This window comes from Euprymna scolopes, chromosome 22 (assembly GCF_053919585.1).
Source record: "Euprymna scolopes isolate OS-2025 chromosome 22, ASM5391958v1, whole genome shotgun sequence".
NCBI lineage: Eukaryota > Metazoa > Mollusca > Cephalopoda > Sepiida > Sepiolidae > Euprymna > Euprymna scolopes.
Window position 1 is genome coordinate 6241665 of NC_136503.1, and position 22951 is coordinate 6264615.

Sequence of the window (22951 nt, forward strand, 5' to 3'; positions counted from 1 at the left end):
GGCATTTACTGATCTTTAATCTAAATAATGCAGCTCAATTTTAATCAAAATTCAGCAAAATAATTCTTCCTTTTAAACTACACAAATACCCCCCCCTTTTTTTCCATATTTAAAAAAATCATAAATTTAATATCACAGTGAAAGAAAAATACACCCGAGCATTTATGAATCTAATAAATGCTGTCTCAGTTTGTAGTATGATGAAATTCCTTTCTGTGTCTGAAATTTTTTGTCTTGGAATTAAAAAAAAAAAAAAAAAAAAAAAAAAAAAAAAAAAAAAAAAAAAAAAAAAAGGTAATTTATTCAGTGATAAGGAATTAAAAGTTTATTTTAATTGACTACAATGACTAATTTAAAAAAAAAAAAAAAAAAAAAATGTAAAAATATTTGTTTCCAATCGAGCCAACAGCCAAAGAGTGAGATTTATAAGCGTAATCATAATTAGTATTTACTTAACCACTCCACAATTGGTTTTATGGCTCAATTTGAATACAAAGTTCCACTAAAAATTACAGATTAGATAATTTCTTCAAATATTTTTAGGGTTAATCTCATATTGAATCTAGAAATTCTTTAAATTATTTTCTTTTTAAAGCTTTATTGTTACCCAATGCAATCTACTTGACATTACCTTGGAGTTCGAATTGATTTTTGCTTCGTTCATTAATTTCAATGTTTTTATTATTTGGATAAAAATTAGTGTTGAGACGATTAATCAGAATCAAGAATCAGAAAAATTGGAATTTTTTAGGGTATTGGAATTAAAGATTTGTGCATATTTTCTGATGGCAAAAACGATTCTTTTATACGTCTTTTTTATTTGTCTGTTTATAATTTAACTTTCCGTTGTTAATACTAACGATAAAATAGTAACTATTGATTTGAAAAATACCAGTAAAACTTGAATCATTATATTCCACTATAAATGTATTATTTATGTGAAAATGCACACATTACATGGATTTTTTTATGGTATAATTAATGGTGTATATTGAATAATTTTTTATGGTATAATTAATGGTGCATATTGAATAATTTTTTATGGTATAATTAATGGTGTATATTGAATAATTTTTTATGGTATAATTAATGGTGCATATTGAATAATTTTTTATGGTATAATTAATGGTGTATATTGAATAATTTTTTTTATGGTATAATTAATGGTGTATATTGAATAATTTTTTATGGTATAATTAATGGTGTATATTGAATAATTTTTTATGGTATAATTAATGGTGTATATTGAATAATTTTTTATGGTATAATTAATGGTGCATATTGAATAATTTTTTATGGTATAATTAATGGTGTATATCGAATAATTTTTTATGGTATAATTAATGGTGTATATTGAATAATTTCCAAATGGTGTTTTAAAATAATTTATGTCAGTGATAATGATTACTAAAATTGGTTACACAGAATCGTAATGGAAAAAAAAAAAAAAAAAAGAAAGAAACAGTTTGGAGATTTTTTTTTAATAGATAGTATGTCAACATTGATACAGTCAGTCATCATGGCAAGCTTCTTCTTTGCTTCCTCTATCAAGATGGAGAGTGAAGAACTTGATTGATGACATTTGGTGACCAGGAATTTTATTTATATATATATATATATATATATAAGAAAAAAAATTTTTTTTTTAATTTTAAACAAATAAGAGGAGGAGTTAGTCCAATGAAGAAAGTGATAAACTAAAAGCTCGAAACAGCTTTCTCACACCCGAAAAATTTTGTCTGTCCCACCCATCCCCAAATTCTGTATTGTCTGTCTTGATCCCTTCTGCCCCTTTCAGGTTTCTAAGAGAAGTGGGGCTTGTCAAACTTGTAGATTTTCTTCTTACTCTAGTTCATCTTCTGTAACTGTCGCTGAGGAATTCATATTTGCAAATCTCTGAAAAAAAAAAAAATAAAAATAAATAAATAAAATGAATTAAAATAACAAAAATCGAGATAAAATTAAAAAGTAATCGAATAAACTTTTCGATTGCAGTTGAGGATTAAATTAACAAAATTAACATCTTCAGCAGAAATGATAATCATTTGAGTCAAACAAAAAGTATTAAGAATTTTTTAAAATTCTTCCATAATTGGATTTTGTGCTCGATGTTAAATGCACCTTAATAACTTAATCAGTTAAATCTCATTCATTCACAGATTTTCTAATCTAATAGCGTCTTCCTTTGAGCTGCCAGCCTTAGTAATTCCCTCCATTTCTTTGACATGCAGAAATTTAACCGCAAGATAAACAAACAAGTTAGGATGATTGCTTTAATTAACACTAACCCCGAGTAGCTCTTTACATCTCAGTGCCAATATGACTTAATTGGGTGAACAAAAAAACAAGAGACCTATCCTCCAATACGACTTACTAATTCCTTTGAAATGAACTCGCCTGACCTCCCTTTCATTTTAGACTGACCCAAGCGAGAGCTGAAGTGAAATGTTGTACCGATCTTGTCCTCACAAATTAAGGGCCTTACATACCACAGATGGCACCGTGATATTTGGGGAGGGGGGCATTCTGCTACAGAGATGAAACCATAATATTCTCAAGAATTAACATAAATATATTTGTCTAAATAGTAAATTTAGGTGAAGGGTGCTGGCTCTGCGTCACACGTCAGACTTTTTCATCTTTTACTGAACAAATAGAAAACATCAATAAAATATTTTTATACTTGTATTTTTTTTTATTCATTTTTCAATCAAAATACAGATTCTGATTGAAAAATGAATAAAAAACATAAACCTAGAAAGTAAATATGGATTTGCATATGGTGGATTCTCTCATCGTAGACGATGAATGAGGGTTCAGTATGCAATCTTCAGTAACCCCTAAGCTCTATAACACCATACGCATAATTGCAATCCTGTAGACGTCCGGCACACTCCTCCACAGATGGTGAACCTGCATATGCTCGTCGATCAAAGATGCCTTCTCGAGTGAACAGATAACCCTGCTTTGCTGCATGCTCTGAAACCACAGTGGCATACATATTCATTTTTAGGTGGATTTTCTTGTGTTTTGCCTTCATATTTGCATGAAGGGCGTCCCTATGACAAAGGCGGTTATGTTCAAATTCTTTGGTCCCTAGGAAACACATCTTCCTCCATTCTCTGATCCCCTGCTGCACTCTCCCAGGAACTCAGAGAAATTCCACAACGTTTCAGGTTGTCTTTTAGTTTATCTTTGTAACGAAGCAGGGGATGCCCTATTGGATGGCAAGAATTTGTTAGTTGCCCATAAAAAAGTTGCTTAGGAACTCTTGAGTCATCCATTCTCACAAGATGACCTGACAACCGCATTTGTATCCTGATCAAAAATGATTCAATACAAGTGATTTCACATCTCTCCAGTAATTCACTAAAAACAAAAACCTAGAAAGTAAATATGGATTTGCATATATATATATATATATATTCCAGGAAGATATCCAAAAGTAAAAATCATTGAATTTAATGAAGCTGTTAACAGTGCTCAATAAAAAGAGTGGAGTATTATGTTATTTAATTTAGGTAAACAAAATTACCCTATGTCACTACAATAAATTTACTGTTTCAATCTAGAAAGATTTTATCAGGCTACAGCATTCTTACTCAAGTTCAATCTTTTAATGAAAATAAGAAATTCGGAAAGAACTTTTCATTTAAAAAATGATAATTTACATAATGTGATTTTATTTACTGGAAGAAAAGTGGGAGGTGGTTTAATCAGCAGCTACTAGACACAATAACTAGCCCTAAATTAGGTCAGAAAGCTAATCGAAAAGAAGGAAAAAGTAGGGGGGGGTGCATCTAGGGCCTGTCACTATAGCAATGAGCGCATATATACTAGAAAATGTTTACTTGGCTTTTTAAACATAATTAAAAAAATAATAGTAAAATTTGCTGAGAAAAAAGACTTAGAATTAAAAAATTAAGTTAAAAATAAAGACTTAATTTTAACATCAACTTTAATATTTTATTATAAGGAGTTTAACATTCTAAATTGAATTTAATAAGTTTAATCTGCTCTATAAAAATCTTATAATAGTTTATTAACACTGCATCTATTATTATATCCATTTTACAAAAAAGTTGATATCTATTTTATTAGATCATGAATAGGTTTTTAATATATTATAGAAAGTAATCAATGCAAACATGCAATAAACATTAAATTAAAAAAAAAAAAAAACAAGTTTGCAAGCTAGTGAATTGATCGAGTCACCAGGATGGAGGAGGCCTCCATCCCCCGTTTGGTGTCAAGACATATGAGGTCACTGGCACAGATTTACATATCTGAGTTTTCCTTCTCCTAGATGGATAACCTGACCAGATCTAGGGATCAATCAGCACCAAAAGGGTTATCCCCACGCCATACTCCTTTGCCTATTAGCCAAGAGCAGAGGTGCAATCACAGGAATGCCCAGTGCTTAGCCTTGTTTCCTGACGAAGGCAATGAATGCCGTCCAACATGTACCTCATTCCTTTCCCTTAAACCTGGGCATTTTGGGGTGCTTGTTTACCATGTGTGCTAACATGATTGGACTGTGCCACTCTTGTCTGACTGGCTGCCATTTCCGGCTGACAGTACAGGCACCCTAACTCTTTGGTAGCACCTTTGGTATCATCAGTTGTATAATATTGGGATGTTTGTAATGCCATGTCATGCATGGAAAGGAATCTTGCACTCATCTCTGGTGGGTATTCCCGAGGCCACATTCCTGTGGATGAAGAGTCGGCTAATGGTCTACTTGTGTGGCATGATGGTAGCTATTGCACATCCACTTTGTCTGGTGCCTCTCACCCTAATCTGAAACTACGAAATAAAAGGAAACGACAGTTCAATCCAAAATAACAATCAAACCAGACACACACTTGAACAACGATTCGCCTCCTCCCTTGAGGCTTGCATTTACAAATATCCATGGACTTAGAACTAACTTAAATGTAGAATCATTTCTCCTAGCAAACTCCCCGAATATCTTAGGACTTAGTGAAACTAACTTGCACTCCTCCATCCCCTCTAACATCTTTAACATGTCTGGTTATCTTCCACTTTGTCGTAAGAACTCTGACAGACACATGTACAAACTTGGAGTCTATACTTGTAATATGCTCCATGACTAGGAAATGTAAATTAGAATCAGAGGACCAGGCCTTCATGTGCTTTAAACTTTACAACATATCGTTAGCTATTTTTTCTTTATTGTTCTCCATAGACCCAGGACTGAACTCTAATCATGTCTCCAACAACATAGATGTACTCTCCCTTGACACTAGTGCCCAAATACATGTATTTGTTGACTTTGACACCCACCATTTGGCTTGTCTAACTACACAGACACAGCTAGTAGCATCATCCATAACTTTTCTATATCCCATTGCTTGACACAGACAGTAACATTCCTGACCTGTCTCCCAGATCATCAAGACCAGCAAACCTCACTTCTGGATTTATTTCTGACAACAGTTTCTAAGGATTTTGTAACAAATGCCCATTGCCCATTTGGGAATGCTGATCATGCTGTGATAATGATAGACATCACTCTAAACTCTCAACCCCAAAGTTGAAGAGCCATTGCTCAAAACAACAAGGTACTACAATAAGACTCACTGGGATGCCATTAGAGATCACATCAGAAATGCCCCATGGCGAAATATCTTTGCTCTTCCTGCGGAACAATGTGCAAATGAAACCACTGAATGATTCAAAGCAGCAATCGAAGCACATGTTCCCACACGTAAGTTTTATAGCAAACCTCACTCTCCTCAATGGTTTACTTTTACTTGCACAACTGCCATTGTTCAGAAACAAAATGCATGCAGCAGATTTATCCGGCCTAAGTCTAGTACGAACAGACAAAAGTTTATAGAGCGACAGCTAAGAGAGAATATACTGAAACCCCCAGAAAACGCATTGAAGCGCAGAAATTAGGAACTCATGATTTCTGGAAAACTTACAACAGTGTAGTAAATAATGGGCAATCAACAATTCCTCCACTATCCAACAATCATGAGGTTGTTTGCACAGCAACCGAGAAAGCTAACATGCTTGTCTGTCAGTTTGCCTCAAACACTACTTTGGGCCCAGCAAACCACTCCCTCCCTGATTTTCCTTTGTGGATAGAAACCACACTAAATGATCTGAAAAATCACCCCTTCTCAAGTACATGATATCGTAAAAACCTAGACACCTTCAAAATATGTGGACCTGATCTCATCTCGGGTGTACTATTAAAAAAAATGCTCAGTTGAGGTTGCTCCAGTTCTCTCCAAACTCTATATTTGCTGACAACACCACGCTCTATAACAGGCATGAGGGGAAAACGAATGAACACATATTTAAGGCAATGGCAGAAACACTAGAGAAAGACCTCCAGTCTGTAGTGGAATGGGGACAAAAATGGATGATAACATTCAATGCTGCCAAGACTAAGTTTTTTTCCTTTAATAATTGCAAGAAATCTTCTCAACCATTAATAGCTACGGCTAACGATACAATACCTAAAAGTACTTCATTGAAACTTCTCAGCTTAACGTTCACAAGGAACATGAGTTGGAACAGATACATTGAGAGCATTGCCAAGGCTGCTGCCAAGAAGGTGGGCTCTCTCTACCATGCTAGAAAGTTACTTATGCCTGAAAGTGTCCTGTACATCTACAAGGCCACAATTCGCCCATGTATGGAGTATTGTTGTCACATTTGGGCTGGTACACTTGCTACTAGTCTCTCACCTCCTGCCCAGGGTTCAAAAGAGACATTAACCTGTCAGCTGGGCTTCAACCTCTGTCCCATCAACAAAACGTTGCATCCCTATGTTTTACAAGTATTTTAATGGTGGATGCTCCGACGAACTACAAACCCTCATACTCCCCACCGACATAATTTTCCCTGACAAGTACCAAAGTCCCACCCCTACACAGTAGAGATCCCTAGATTTAAGGAAGCCTTCTACTCTAATAGTTTCTTTCCCAGAACTGCTAGACTTTGGAACTCCCTTCCAGGTTCCTGCTTTCCCAACTGTACTGACATGCAGAAGTTCAGGTGTAGTGTGAACAGACATCTTGTCGGTGTGAAAAACTAAAAAACATATTATGTAAAAATCATTTATTCTTTATCTTGCTGAGCATATTTTTCAGAAGCACACTATCAGGAAGCAGACAATGTAAATTAAAATGGCCATCTCATCTTTGCTCTTAGCAACAACTCAAATTTACAATCATAAATACTCATAATTCATTCATGACTATTAAATCACACTTGATATTTTTTTTTATTTATAAATAAAAAAAGGGGGAAATAAATTAGGAAATCTCTGGAAACTTTAAATTTTCATTGTCAAGATGACGTCATGGGCATTTCATAACTAGTAAATAATCAACTAAATTAACGCGTTTAATGCTTTCCTGTGGTTAAACAGAAAGACAGATGAAGCCAAAAGAATGTAAAGCGATTTGGCCTTTTTCACTTTTCCTAATCATAAAAAAGTGGAATTTTGCCTTTTCTGAATTACAAAATAGAAAACATGCATCCATGATGATGATGATGAATTCCTTGAAAGAAAAACTAAAATATGGATAATATTTGGCCTTAGAAACTGAATGTTTTATAATTAAAGCAAAAAGTATTGATACGCAACCTTTTAAATGATGGATTATATGGTTTTCGTTTCAGCTACATTTTTTTTTAGTTCTGTGCATCTCTAGGAGGTCTATCCTCTCAGGCTTTGCCTTCTCTCATTGAGAAGAGGCTAATTTATTGCTAATTGCTGGGAAATGCCAACGAGGCTGCCTAGGCACTTTTTGCAGGTCAGAGTGCCCCTCCTAGGGGGCGCTGACTTCTCAATCTCACTTTCCAACTCTGGTGTCTAAGTAGTTGCAGTGGGAGAGAACTAAACAGCCTTTATAGGTAGTTATCGTTTTTGTGGTGATCATAACAAATCAGGGTTCGCACAGATTTTCAAGGTCCATTTTCAAGGACTTTTCAAAGTTTTTCAAGACCTTCTCCAGACCAAACGCAAGTTTTCAAAATAAAATATGAAGTCTGTTTTACAATCCACAGCAATTTGAAAAAATGGTAAAAAATCAAATATACAACAAATAAATGCTACCATAGCCAATAGCAGTTACTTTGTGATCTACCTGCATCATTTTTTGGTGTTTTTAAATAGTTTTAAATGCTTTTTATTTCATCTCAAATATTAACTCTTTATACAGCTTTAATTTCCAAACAAGATGGCTGCCATTTTTTAGCCTGGCCAGCCTAATTTTAAATTATCAAAAACTTTCTATTTTGCTTTGGAGGGATGGGGAGAGGAGGAGTCGCCACTGGAGTAAAATATTTTTTTTAGAAAGGGAGGATAATTTTATTTATGGCAGCTGCCACTACCACGCCCCCAGTAGTTTTGTGATGTGATAAAGGGACGTAACTCTTGTATCCACAATAATCCCAAGCAATTTCAGTATTTCGATTTTATTTGCAATATTTAAAAAATATTTGAATCAAATTTTTATTAATACTTCAAATAATTTAATAGTATTTCGATTTTATTTTTAATATTCCAAAAGTCAAACTTTAAGGATTTTTCCAAGTCTGTACGAACCCTGTAAATGGATGCTTTGACAGAGAGAGCATTGCAGTTTTGCGAAAGACCAATCTTGACAATGAGAAGATGCATTGTGCCTTTGGATGAAGAAGCAAAAACATGTACATGCTTACCGAGCTGTATACTTATCCAGACTTTTGTACTACAGTATAACTTGACAACACAACAATCGATATGTGATACTTATCCAGACTTTTGTACTACAGTATAACTTGACAACACAACAATCGATATGTGATACTTATCCAGACTTTTGTACTACAGTATAACTTGACAACACAACAATCGATATGTGATACTTATCCAGACTTTTGTACTACAGTATAACTTGACAACACAACAATCGATATGTGATACTTATCCAGACTTTTGTACTACAGTATAACTTGACAACACAACAATCGATATGTGATACTTATCCAGACTTTTGTACTACAGTATAACTTGACAACACAACAATCGATATGTGATACTTATCCAGACTTTTGTACTACAGTATAACTTAACACAACAATCGATATCCAGGTAGAGTTTTGCTCTCAACTCTCTGAAGTATGCACATAGGTAAATGGAATTTACATCTAAAATTTATAAATAAGGATGGATCATCACTTACCTGAGAGACAGTAGGCAATTTATGTAACAATAATTGGAACACTCGTACAGGTAGGGTTTGCTGCAGAACCTGTAATAACTGATGTGGTTGACCGCACACTGCTACAGCATTACTCAAGTGTTCAATTCCTCCATCAACATCACCTGTGAAATAAAGAACCAAAAATCATTTTTAAAACCTTTTTTTTTTATTCAGAGGAGAGGCAGGAGAATGTGAATCACAGAATTTCTTGTTGATTGGGTCAGAATTTTTGCATATAACGATGTCAATTTTGTTTCAGAACTGTAAATTCTCATAACTTTTGAATGACTAAGACATTTTGCATTATTCAAACAGTTCTGAATTACTGAGCTCTTTATACATAATTTGATTAAATAATGACCTAAAATTTAAAAACAATCAACTAAAAATGCTTACAATACCAAGGGAAGTAATTCAATCTAAATAGTAACAATCAATAGCAGCTAATTGAAGTATTAGTATTATTAAAGACACTTTTTGTTTTAACCTCCTTTAAATTATAACAATTGCAGATAATTAAGGAAGGTAAGAAAAAATATTTTTTTATGGCATGGGATACTAGTGGGCATATAATAGCGATCGTGTTTCTAAAGATTTTTTTGTTGTTGTTAATAATATTGAAAATATTCCATTATAAAATATTTAAGAAAATTGATTTGTATATTAATATTTTATATGTTCTGCACACAATATTTTTTAATTTGTGATGATTAGGACGATTTTGCTAAAAGAAGCAGAACAAGTAGATAATATTAATAACTAGCGTTGCCTGGAAGTCTTAAGAGTACTAAGTTTCATAAGAATAACTTAAAAAGTAAATAAATGACTTTATTGAATTTTTTTACAATCATGACATCTGTATTTTGGCCCACTTTTTTAAAAAGATAACTATTAAAGCAAAACACGTAATAAAAAAAAACGCAAATTTTGTCACTTTTTAAATTCTCATAATTTTGCCAACGACTGATACTATTTGCATAATTCAAATCGTTTTGAGCTTCTTTTTCACAACTCTATCCACACAAGTTGATAAAGAAAAGAAAAATGCTAAGAAAAGAATCAACTCGTGATATTAATATTAATAGTAGTAGTGGTAATAGTAATAATGCAAGGAATTATCAGAAAATCTTGAATAATTTATCTAAATATCGACACCAAATTATGGTAATTTGAGTTTAAAATTTTTTTTAACTATATTGGATTAATAAGGATTGTTTTTAAGAAGGTTTTAAAAGATAAACCTAAAACAATGTATTGAAAATAAAGAACGCTTTCAGTTAAAAAAAAAACTTGATTTTTACAGAATTCAATTGCTTTTCTCGTTCTCATGTGCTTGTTGTCTCCCTGTTTCTTTTTTCACTTTTCACTCACAAGCCCCTATTCTGAATTTGTAGCAGTGGGCCGACATCAGTGAACTTTTTCTTTTTTTTTACCAAAATGGTCCTTAAATGTTTTCGTTTAAAGTTTAACCTATTTCTGATATAAATTATTGCTCATTAAAAATATTTAAATTAAAACAAATCAATTTTTCTTATTTCAAATTATTTAATTAAGTAGAAATTCTATTTTCTTTTTTACTTGATTACTAAATTTTAAAAGCTATTTTTTTTTAATAGCATCTCAAATAAAATTCATTTTTTTATGATATTCTTGTTTACTAAATTTGCTAGAATAACTTTTTAAATTCAGCAATAAAGTAAAATGTGGAATTTTTACTTGATAAAATAATTCCAAATAAAAATGATTTTTGTTTTAATTTAATTATTTTTACTGTGCAATAAATTTATATCAGTTTGAAATATGTTAAATTTAATAAAAAAAAAAAAATTAAAAAAAAGCATTGTTAATGACCATTTTGGTACAAAAAAAAATTTAAAAAAGCATTGTTAATGACCATTTTGGTACAAAAAAAAATTTTTTTAAATTCACTGATGTCGACCCTATAAATTTAGATTAGAGTATGCAAGTGTGAAAAAGTAAAATTAGAATCAGGGAGGCAACAACTACATGCAAACCTCTTTTCCATATTGGGAAGATACAATATTTACAGTTTTTTTTTTCTTCACTCATTTTTTATTACAATAACGATTTAATTTTCTTCCTACATATTTTCATTTAAAAGTTGCAACTTGGAATTTTTAATGTCGTTAATTAAAATATCAAAAAAACTTAGTAATGATGATGTCTATCTTTTGAATGTTCTTAAACTGTACCAAAATTTTATTAAATATACTTTAAACCAGAAATAGAAAATGGGACGTGCGAATACCTTGTGCGAGAAGATCTTCACCATTTTGAACTTCCTGCAAGAAGAATTTCTGCATTTCTTCAGGGCTGTTCATTGTTGGAATCTGACAAGAGAAAAATAATAAACATTTTGAAACAAAAAAGATCTGGTAGGAGAGTGATACTCTAGAGATGACAAAGTTATGGACACTTGACTACAGAAGTAAAATCTGACAAATTTTACAGTAAGAGGAAGGGAAGGGAAGGATTACATTGAAGAATAAAAGACTGGAATATTTATATAAGTTTTTGTCGTTTTGCAGCTTAATAGTTTTCATTCATTCCTTCAGATAAGTGCACGTGTAAACAGCCAACTATGGGCAAAAGAGTAGGATATACTCTACAGCCTCGGGATGGGCAAATCTTAACACCTGAAATAAATCTGTCATGTGGCTGACATACTATTAGGTACTGGCAGCCAAAATTTTAAAAATCGCCTCTGGCTAAATTTGATCCTCTCATAAAAATACACATAAAAACAAAAATCATGAAGATATCTTGTTTAGTTTTCAGGTTATGATCATTTTCATATTTGCAAATGTAGCATGAACATGTTTACATTACGACATGGCAACTTTGAAAGCAACTGACAAAAAAAAGTAACCGGTAAAAACGTCACAAAAGATGCTTTCATCACTCTTAGTAATAGAAGACAATAGGAAATAAAAGTATAATCATATCTAATTCAATTTCAGCCTTCATTTTTGAGATGTGAAAAGTGAACATTGCAATATTTATAATCGCACTGGTGGGCACTTTTTGAAGTACCAGCAAATAAAACTGAATTAAAGAAAATTAAATATGAACATGCAATATAATTCTATGCATAGTGATTATTATGTCTATTTTTTTTTCAAACAATTCCAGCTGCAAGTTTTTTCATTATAAGTCGATAAAAATACCGATATGTTCAATTTCAATGGCGGAAATAAAGTACCGAATGTTTTAAACGTATACAAATTTCAAAATCACAAAAACTATTAAAGATACAGATGTGAAATTTTGCATGCATAATCAATAAATTTTATAGAATGTCATATCTAAATTTCAGCTCTGTACATCTTGTAGTTCTAAAATAATAAACTTAAAAATCGCAATAATTCACTGTTTATCATTGCGAAGTATCGTATATAAGCAAACATACCTGTTCAACACCAATTGACATTCAACACAAAAGGAAGCTGCATGTTAACAATAGAGTTCTCTATACAATTGATATTTCCTTGTGATTCTGTTGAACTCTTTGCTTGGAACTGACCACATTCGTCTATTTGAGGTGGTTACCTCAAATCCCCAATCAAACACATACAGAAAAGAGACTTTCTCTACTTCTGACCTTGCCCATCTAAAGGTATTTATTTTCACCTTACACTTGTCCAGAAATTTCACTTGTCCTTCTTCACTACTCGTGACAGAAATTACTTGACCTAAATAAAAGTCATCGTCATAATATACTGCTACAAACTGTCCTTGTTTGCTAAAGCTGTAGTTTCCAAACTCTGCCTGATCAACTAGAGCACTTTCTTCATCTGTTTCACTTTGTTTGGCAAGGACATGCCCTTTGCCAGCATAGAGATGATCGCTCTGATGGCAGGTCTTTTAAATCTATAGCTGTGTGAAAGATGTGTCTTGCTACAATATCAATTATCTTTTCACAATTCTTGCCAGATACTTCTGCTTGCCCTATCAATTCAATGACACACTTGATGACATCTTTGGTGTACCGGTTGCTATTATATTCCTTCATAGAAACATTTCTTTTCTCGGCCTGATTAAGAAAATCAAATTTCATAACATGGTTTAATTTTTGGAAAAGTATTTGCTTTTTTGCTCTTTCATTTAATATATATTTTATCCAAAAACAAATTCAAATAAATGAAATACAGGCTGGTGAACATAACCTAAAGTTGACCATTTTTTTACGAATTCCACTCATTTTTCAGGTTGCTGCCGGTACCTAATGCATCTGTACAATATCCCACTAATTGTCATTAGTCCTAATTCGATTGTGGTAAAATCCGTCAGGGTGCCATTTTTTTATTTTTTTTATTTTATTTATTTATTTTTTTACATAGGAGTCACCACTTATCAAGCGCCAGGGAGAGGGGCACTCGAGGATAAGGGTTATTGAGTGTATAGTAATCAATGGGATAATATCGTATTAATCGTTAGTAATGGAGATTTGATAAATCATATTACTTAAGGGAGCAGTTCATCAAGAATTTGTTTATGTTGGACTTGAATACAGCAAAATCGTAGTCAGCTGGGAAACAGGCGAACGGAAGAGAGTTCCACAGGCGTGCAGTTCTAGGAAAGAAGCTTTGTTCATGGAATCTACGTTCCAACTTTCCAGAGGTTGAAACCCAATTGCAGGAGACTAAACCGGATATATTATTCCTAAGCGAAACTGGCATTGGATTTAACAGACTGAGCATATAACTCTCTTGAATTTTTTATTACTCTTTTACAGTGGTTGTTGGCGCTGCCGAAAGAGGCTTTAGTCTCAGTACATCTATTACATTAGTAGCCATGGAAAAAGTGATTTATGTGCACAATGGCAGCAGCACATTCTGGGGAGAACTATGGTTGGCTGTTAGGTTTTTGTTGGAATTTTTTGGAGGGTATGAATCGGTCTATACCTACAATTAACCATTCCGTCAGTTCTGATACTATAGAGGACACATCCTTTTTAAACATGGAACACAGAGGTAGATCAGATATGTATGAAAGCTATCCTAGTCAGCCATAGAGTATCGATACACTGCATAATGGAGAGGAATGTCTAAGGGCTTATTACATTTCATTTTTATCTTAACTGATACAACCGAGTGGTCGGAAGATCCCAAAGGAGGCAGAACGGAAGATGAGCATAGCTCAGGGCCATACATGTAATAAATAAAATTTGTTATTTCCAAACGATTTTACAAAATAGGCATCTATTAAAACTAATTTATATATCTAGAAAAGTCAGAATGTGTGTATGAGGACACTTCTCAACCTATATACTCAACAAATTTTTGATCTACAGACTTGAAATTTGGTATATAGGGTATTCAGACACATGGAAAACTTTTTAATCGGTTTTCATTTGAAAAAAGGGCTGCTAAGGGGTCAAAATTGAGTAGGGGGGTATCTGTCAATCATTTCACAAAGTTTGAAAACACTTTTTAAAGATCGTAGCAAGTCGTCTAATGGTTATTGTACTCGGTTCACTGTCTTTAGGTTTTCATTTCAAATCTCAGCTTCAGTATTTTTTTTTTTTTTTTACTACAAAAAGTGAACCGTTTAGAAAAAACATAATATTCGCATGCACATGTCTCAGTTTCTATTTTTTTTTTTTTTTTTACTACAAAAAGTGAACCGTTTAGAAAAAACATAATATTCGCATGCACATGTCTCAGTTTCTATTTTTTTTTTTTTTTTTACTACAAAAAGTGAACCGTTTAGAAAAAACATAATATTCGCATGCACATGTCTCAGTTTCTATTTTTTTTTTTTTTTTTTACTACAAAAAGTGAACCGTTTAGAAAAAACATAATATTCGCATGCACATGTCTCAGTTTCTATTTTTTTTTTTTTTTTTACTACAAAAAGTGAACCGTTTAGAAAAAACATAATATTCGCATGCACATGTCTCAGTTTCTATTTTTTTTTTTTTTTTTACTACAAAAAGTGAACCGTTTAGAAAAAACATAATATTCGCATGCACATGTCTCAGTTTCTATTTTTTTTTTTTTTTTTACTACAAAAAGTGAACCGTTTAGAAAAAACATAATATTCGCATGCACATGTCTCAGTTTCTATTTTTTTTTTTTTTTTTACTACAAAAAGTGAACCGTTTAGAAAAAACATAATATTCGCATGCACATGTCTCAGTTTCTATTTTTTTTTTTTTTTTTTACTACAAAAAGTGAACCGTTTAGAAAAAACATAATATTCGCATGCACATGTCTCAGTTTCTATTTTTTTTTTTTTTTTTACTACAAAAAGTGAACCGTTTAGAAAAAACATAATATTCGCATGCACATGTCTCAGTTTCTATTTTTTTTTTTACTTCATTTTTTTTAAAGGAAGTTAACGTGACATTTAATATCAGGCAATACCGTGTACATCTTCTAGTTATTTATAAAACCAGTTGTATGCAAAACATGTCGACATAAAAATGGGTCGTCAGGCTGTAAAACTGAGCAACAAAGAGAAAAAAGTATACGTACTGGAGCAGGGCCCTTATTTGCATCTTGACGTAATTTCTTTCGCCCTGAAAGAAAAAAATATATTCATAAATACATTTTGTTGGTTATATGGCATCAGTGCAAGGAAGGTTGAACCGATTTCCTACAAAAGAGGAAGTTTCAAAAGAGAATATTAAATTCACAGGCAGTCTCTAGTCGCCAGTAAAAATATACATTTCTCAAAATTTAATACATATTTAATCTCATGTGGAATCGATTTTGCTGAATTCTAATTCTATCCAAGAGAGAAATAGATCATTTGTATAGCCACACTGATGAGTATTGAAAAGACAGAATACGGATGTTAGTTGATATAAAATATTCTATAGCAAGCTTTAACGAGAGGATATTCTCATAAGTAATGCAAATATTCAATTCCTTGGTAAAACTGATTAAAAATAGGACACTTACCATTCACACATCTATCTCATACAAAGACGAATCAAGCTTGACTATACGCAAAAATATTTCTTTATAAAATTTATATTAAGTATATACATATGGATACATGTTAACAAAGTATAACAGAAAACCTACATACTTGACAGATAATAATTATTTCCAACATGAATGTTAACAAATAACTGAAAATAAGCTGTTACTATATATTTATTGCCGAGAGATATACAGTCGGAGAGAGTTGAGGTTATAAAAACATAGAAAACAGTCAAAATCTTCTTGACATAAATTATCTTTTTTTTATGATTTCAGCAAAAAGTCATCCAGATTAAAATAATAAAAAATATTTAGCTCTACTAAAGTATTGAGCACTTTTCTTTCCCCATTTTTTAGCAAATATACCTCCTGATATAGATATATATATATATATATATATATATATATGCAAATGCTTGAGATCATTTACAATGGTCAAAATTATTAGTGTCTGACATTGCTGAATTCCAATTCTATCCAAGAGAGATATAGATGCATATAGAAATAGATATAAAGATAGACATCTAAGGATATAAAGACATAAAATCCAACGTGTTTATTGTTTACAATTAAAAAACAAAGTTTGCAAATTTAAAAAATAAAATTAACATTGTACCCTTGTAATTGGGGGCGGGGGTCAAGGTAATTCCCGTCTGTCTCTCTGAGCCTACATACAACCTCACATGTGTAATCCACTATGTGATAATATTGTTAGGAAATATTGGTGTTGCATGTGAAATGACGCCACAAAAAAATAGTGAAGAAATGATGAATGTGAGAAGTTTGAAGGACCAACGTTGCTTTCACATCTTCACCAAGTTTCAGAAAAATCTAATGGATGAAGCAAAAGTTATGAGGTAAAAAGTGTCATTTTTTGCAATTTTGGGGCATTTGTGACCCTTTTTCAGCTCCTGGGAACACTGAATCCTAGTAAAAAATGGACAAACACTGCAGTTTTATGCCTTAAGACGTGTAAATTTGAATTCAGCACCATGGAAAACAATTATATAGACATAAATATCAAAAAGGCCTAAAAGTCCCAGAGGAATGCGAACCAGAATTTTGTCAGGGTCACCCATATTGAATTTATATTAAGAACAATAGCCTCCACATTTTGGCCAAGTGTCAGGAAAATCTAATGGATGGATCAAACGCTATGGGGCAAAAAGTGTCATTTTTGGCCATTTTGGGGCATTTTTTTTTTTTTTTTACCTCTTTTGAGCACCTGAGGACGCCAAATTCCAGTGTAAATGGATAACAATGCAGTTTCAGGCATTAACACATTTATATTTGAGTTGACCATGAAAAACCACTATATAGTCAGATATATCAAGTTTTTTGTTGAGAAATATGAAAAAAGAGCCACAAAAAGAGACGTTTTTAGCACTGAAAATCCCCGGGGACGCAAACCAGAATTTTTTCAGGGTCACCCATACTGGATTTATATTAAGGACAATGGACTCCACATTTTGGCAAAGTTTCAGAAAAATCTAATAGATGGTTCAACCGTTATGGGACAAAACATGTTATTTTTGGCCATTTTGGGGTATTTTTTTTACCTCTTTTGAGCCCCTGGGGACGTAACAAGAATTTTTGCAAAAAAATTTTTTTAGTGTGCACATCTAATGAAATACTGAAATAATGTGACAAAATTTCAGGAAAAACTAATGGACAGTTATCTGGCAATCATCCAGACTAATGGACACACGGACGGACGCCACTAAAAACATAGGTCCCTCTCTGATAAATCGGAGGACCAACAAACGAACAAAGAGACGAGCGGTAGTGAATTACAAGGTCCAATCCCTCCCTTGTTTTTTTTTGGGGGGGGGGGGGACCAAAAACCGTTCAACAGCAACTCCCGAAATACAACAGCAAAAGTGCGCCAGACAATGCGAATTCCAACAGTTTTAGATAAGATTTTAAATTTAAGTTAAATTCAATTTTTACGGTATCTTTTATTTATTAAATTGTTAGGTGAAAGTACAGAATAGTTACAAAACTCCTTCCATGTTAAGACTGAAGTTTCTGAATAATAATGTCATTATTTCAGCACGGTCCATATTCTGCACATGTATCTAAAGGAAATACAGTAAGGAAATTAATTAAATCAATTTACTTTGCTTTATCAACTAATTTGTGATCTATTTGCGTTACAAACTATTTAAGAGAAGTTATTAGAATATTTATTTATTTGCAGACTATAGGTATCTCCACGACGTTGTGTAAAACGTCAGCATTGTACACATTAACAGCAACGTCATCATTTTGTGTGTTTGTGTCAATTTCTATGGATGAGCATTTGCGTTATAATAGAAGTAACATTTCCTTTTGCTATGAATAAAAAAAAAAAATATAAGACTTACCTTAGATTTTTATTAACGAACTACACAGACGAGAGATAATAAAATAAAATTAATTTTAATGTCTTCTGTTAACACTTATGTATCTAAAGATAAGGTTGCTTACAGGCCTCCATACTTTTTGTGGAAAAAGGTGCAACAACTACAGATCATCCTTTATCAATTTAACTAAAATGAAAACGATTTGTGATTTACAATTTTTATTATCTCATGAGTCATATATTAAAATATATGAATATATTTTTTTATTATTGGAAACCTGTTATAAAAAATACCCTTGTTTAAACTTCATATCGTGTAATATTTGAATTTAATATCATTTAAAGCTTTTTAAAAATAATTATTTTTTAGATTTGTTTTTTTGTTGTTGTAATTCAATTAATTATATTAGCAAGAAACAAATTATCAAGAAAAAAGTTTTTTTTTTCTAAATTTGATATTGATTTTATATCTAATTTTATTTACAACTTTAAGTGAAAATAAATGGGATTTTATGTATAAAAATAATTATTTAATTATTTGATCTTTTCAGCTTTAAAAGTTTTTACATTTTTATCAACCTACATCTATTTTAGTTAGTTTCGTAACATGAAATATGGGCGGGGGGGGGGCAATACCTAAAAAAAAAAAAAAAAATTCCTCTAATATATTTAAGAAAACCTACTTTTACGTAAGTTTATTAAATAATGAATAAATATTGAAAATTTCACGAAGATATGACGATTATTTGATTTTTGCTAGATTTTTAAAACATAGTATGTAAGTTGTTTTTTAAAGCGTCGATAATGTAAACACGATTTTTATCTCGCATTTTCATTATCTTTATATGCTGTAAAATTTTTTTTAAAATATTAGCAGTTTATTTGAAGCTTCTTTGAAATGGTAAAAAAGTTAGAATAAGATTAAATTAAATTACCTACATCGTGTTACATATAGGGGGGGGGCTGTGGCGCGGTGGCGCGCGTTGGAGGTACCTAAACTTCTAGTAAGTAATTTTTAACGCAAATAGTTCACAAATGAAACATAAAACGAAACATCTTTTGACTAGTTTCCCAACTGCATTTCTTTGAAAATTATTTATGTCGGGCAATAGTAAAGCTTATCTTTTTTTCTTTTTTTATTTATTTAATTCGGTTTAAATAATACAGCTATGTTTTATGCAAATTTTTTTCAAAAGCATAATATTCTAAATATGGAAAAAAAATATAGATGTGTGGCAGCCGATCTATTTATGAAAAAAATATTTTTCTAATAAATTACCAATGCGAGGTATATGTCCTCAACAAGAGGGGTGGATGATGGGTCCTCGCCTTCTGCCCCTGTTCCACATTTTGCTGTAGTAAGAAACAAGCAAATTCATATTTAAAAACTCTTGTTTTGCCTATAAAAAAGTTTTTGATCGCGCTACTATTCAACCAAAGGACCTATTTATGGTTTAACGTCAAACAAATTATTTTTTAGATTATTAATAAATAAAAGAAAACAAACAAACAAACAAAAAAAAACAACTAGTGTTAGTTAAACACGTTTTTCCCTTGACCTTGTAAAATTCAATGACCTCGCCGGGTAGGGTGGGGATCCGTACCCTGCCCCTAAATAAATAATGTGTATAGTAAAACAAATCTTAAATAAATCAGGCGAAGGCATATTGCTTTTGGATTTCAAACATGATAATACATCTAGTAGTTACAAAAAAAAAAAAAAAAATTGATATCTAGTAGTTAAAAAAAAAAAAAAAAAAAAAAAAAAAATCAATATTAAATGTTTTGACTTTTGTTGAGAAATAAAAACCCGACAATTTTATGAAAAAAAGAAATCGTTAATACAAATAAAAGAGATATTTATTTTGTAACCTTTTTTTTTTAATCTGAAATATATATTTGAAACAAAATAAATATCGAGTTGAATAATATCGATTTTTCTTAAAATGTCTTTAAAAGTTAGATAAAATAACGAACAAAAAGGTCGAATTGTCTGAATCGAGAAAAGAAATATGAATTAAAAATTACTTAAATCAACAATTTATTACGTTTTTTTTTTTTTTTCTTTTTTCTTCAAGTTAATTGAATCTAAAATCATGTTTTACTAACTGGAACTAAGTGCTGGATAATTATAATGTAAGAATTGTTTTATTCATCTTTATAATTTGGTTAATAGCGATTTTAAGGAAGTAAAAACAAACTTATCAAATAAAGATAAAATTTTAAATGTAAATCTTAAATACTCTTTAAACAATTTTAAAATCGTTCAAGAAATCATCAGGTCATTCATGCAACATTGAAACACTTATTGAAAAATTTAATGATTACATAAAAAGAAAAAAAAAATGTAATATTTCGTGAAGAAATTTTAAATTCTTCAACAGCTCGAAAAACTTCTGGAGATAATTGAAATAAAGATATTATTGTAAGTGATAAAATATTTTCAAAAATAAAACCAAATAAAAATGCAGAACATAAGTATAACGTTCGATTTTCGATCAGAAAGTGTAACATGCTAAACAATGTAACGAATGTTTTTGAAATTAAATACGTATATAATAACCGTTTACTTACGTTCACGGAGCTTCTCTTTATATAAGGGATCAGTTCTTCGTTTCCGATCAAAATAAATACAATAACCAATAAAACAAATGCCTGCGCTAGCGGCAGCAATACCAAGGACAGATCGCGGTACCATGGTTGCCATTTGTAAGAAAATATAGAAAGAGAAAATTAATAGGAAGCTGAATACGAAACTAAGGATTCAACATCACCTTATTATATTCTTAAAAACAAAAATATCGTAAAATATTTATTCAAGTAAAAATTCTCGTATATTTTTATCGGTTATATAAATGAATTGATATGCATATTTACTTGAACTTTATCTTTCATTGGTGGTTTATAAACGGATACTAAATAATGATATAAAATGAAAAATAACCATGTTATAAAATAATTCGCCCACTTTTCAAAAAGGTGGCAAGAGTAGTCTCCCTTTGTTAAAAAAATGCTTTTTAGTTGCTAAGTGAAATAAATGATTCTACGTGACATGTGTTTACGTAATGACCTTGCTTTTAACAAGATCAGCTGGACGAAAAACTCGGTTGACTTATTAAGACTCAAACAAAAATCTGCTAATACGATTTTAGTTTTATGTTATACAGGCTTGTTGTTCTGTAATATTAAAACGTGTAGTGAAATCAAACAAATATTGAGGAGGGGGAATGAATGACCCGCTTTTCCGTGAATGTTGTGTCGGCATATTCCCGCAGATTATATGACACCGGAATATGACAAAACCACGTACAAAGGCAAGGTGGTGACGAAACGCTCAGCCAATGGAGCAGATGACAGTTAATAAATTGGAAGAAAATATTAGTTTTTATCGCACAGAAATTTGAATCATTAAAACTAAATCATTTTAGTAAAGCCGTCATGACGAATCTGGTTTGCAAATTATACTACAGACTGAACAAAGTTCTTTCATTTTTGCTAGGAATGGAAATTCATGCGAAAAACTTTAAAAAAAAAAAATACTTCCTTAGGAATCGCCAGCAGATGATCGAAAATTTTTCAAAAGCACTTTTCATTAAATATAGAAGAGGAAATTTTTCTGTGTATGCTCCCCCCCCCCACCTATATTTCATGTTAAAACAAATGGAAAACATTGATATTATGTCCACTTTTTTATTTACAACTTCAAGTAAAATAAATAATGGGCCCTATGTACTGTTCATAACTTTATGTGCATATATATATATATATATATATATATATATATATATATATATATATATATATATATATATATATATATAATATGAACAAATGATTAAAAAAACATGTTAACTATATATGACTATCCACTTATCATGTGCTTCCTTTTTTAAAATTAAATATGTTTTTAACTCTTTTTCAAGATGTCTTTTAACATGTTTTATTAATCATTTGTTCATAAGCTCTATTTCCTTTTGGGTTTTATTGAGCTTTTTACATCTGGCTGAGTTTATTTTACTTGTAAATATTAACTCTTTAATATTTATAATATATTTTAAGTTTACCATTTTGATTACCTTGGTAAACTTATTGTAACTTTTATATATATATATATATATATATATATATATATATATATAAAAGTGAACGTGTCTGTCTGTCTGTCTGTGTACATTTCCCTACGCAATAACTCTGTCAATTTTTAGTCTATAGACTCGAAATTTGAAATACCGGGTACTGAGATTTGGGGAAAATCGATGTGACAGGTGTCAGCCAGAAATTTGGCTGTTAAGGGGTCAAATTTCAACGATTTGACCTTTAAGAACTCTACCAAACTCCTCCGACAATTTTGGGTCTAGACACTTGAAATTTTAGATATAGGTTCCTTGAACCTGGATCTAACTTAATAAAGTGATTTGAGC

At 31.3% G+C, this 22951-nt stretch overlaps 1 protein-coding gene across 1 annotated transcript; it reads right to left on the minus strand.

The window, feature by feature from the left end:
- Positions 1-1460: 1460 nt before the first annotated feature.
- LOC145243866 (mitochondrial import receptor subunit TOM20 homolog B-like) lies at positions 1461-21268 on the minus strand. The gene is made up of 5 exons (XM_080106936.1): positions 21105-21268; positions 15734-15777; positions 11503-11584; positions 9213-9355; positions 1461-1896 (listed from the first exon to the last, which is right to left on the minus strand). Exons 1-5 carry the CDS (start codon positions 21235-21237, stop codon positions 1843-1845), a joined length of 456 nt encoding a protein of 151 aa, XP_079963062.1. The 5' UTR covers positions 21238-21268; the 3' UTR covers positions 1461-1842.
- Positions 21269-22951: the final 1683 nt, after the last annotated feature.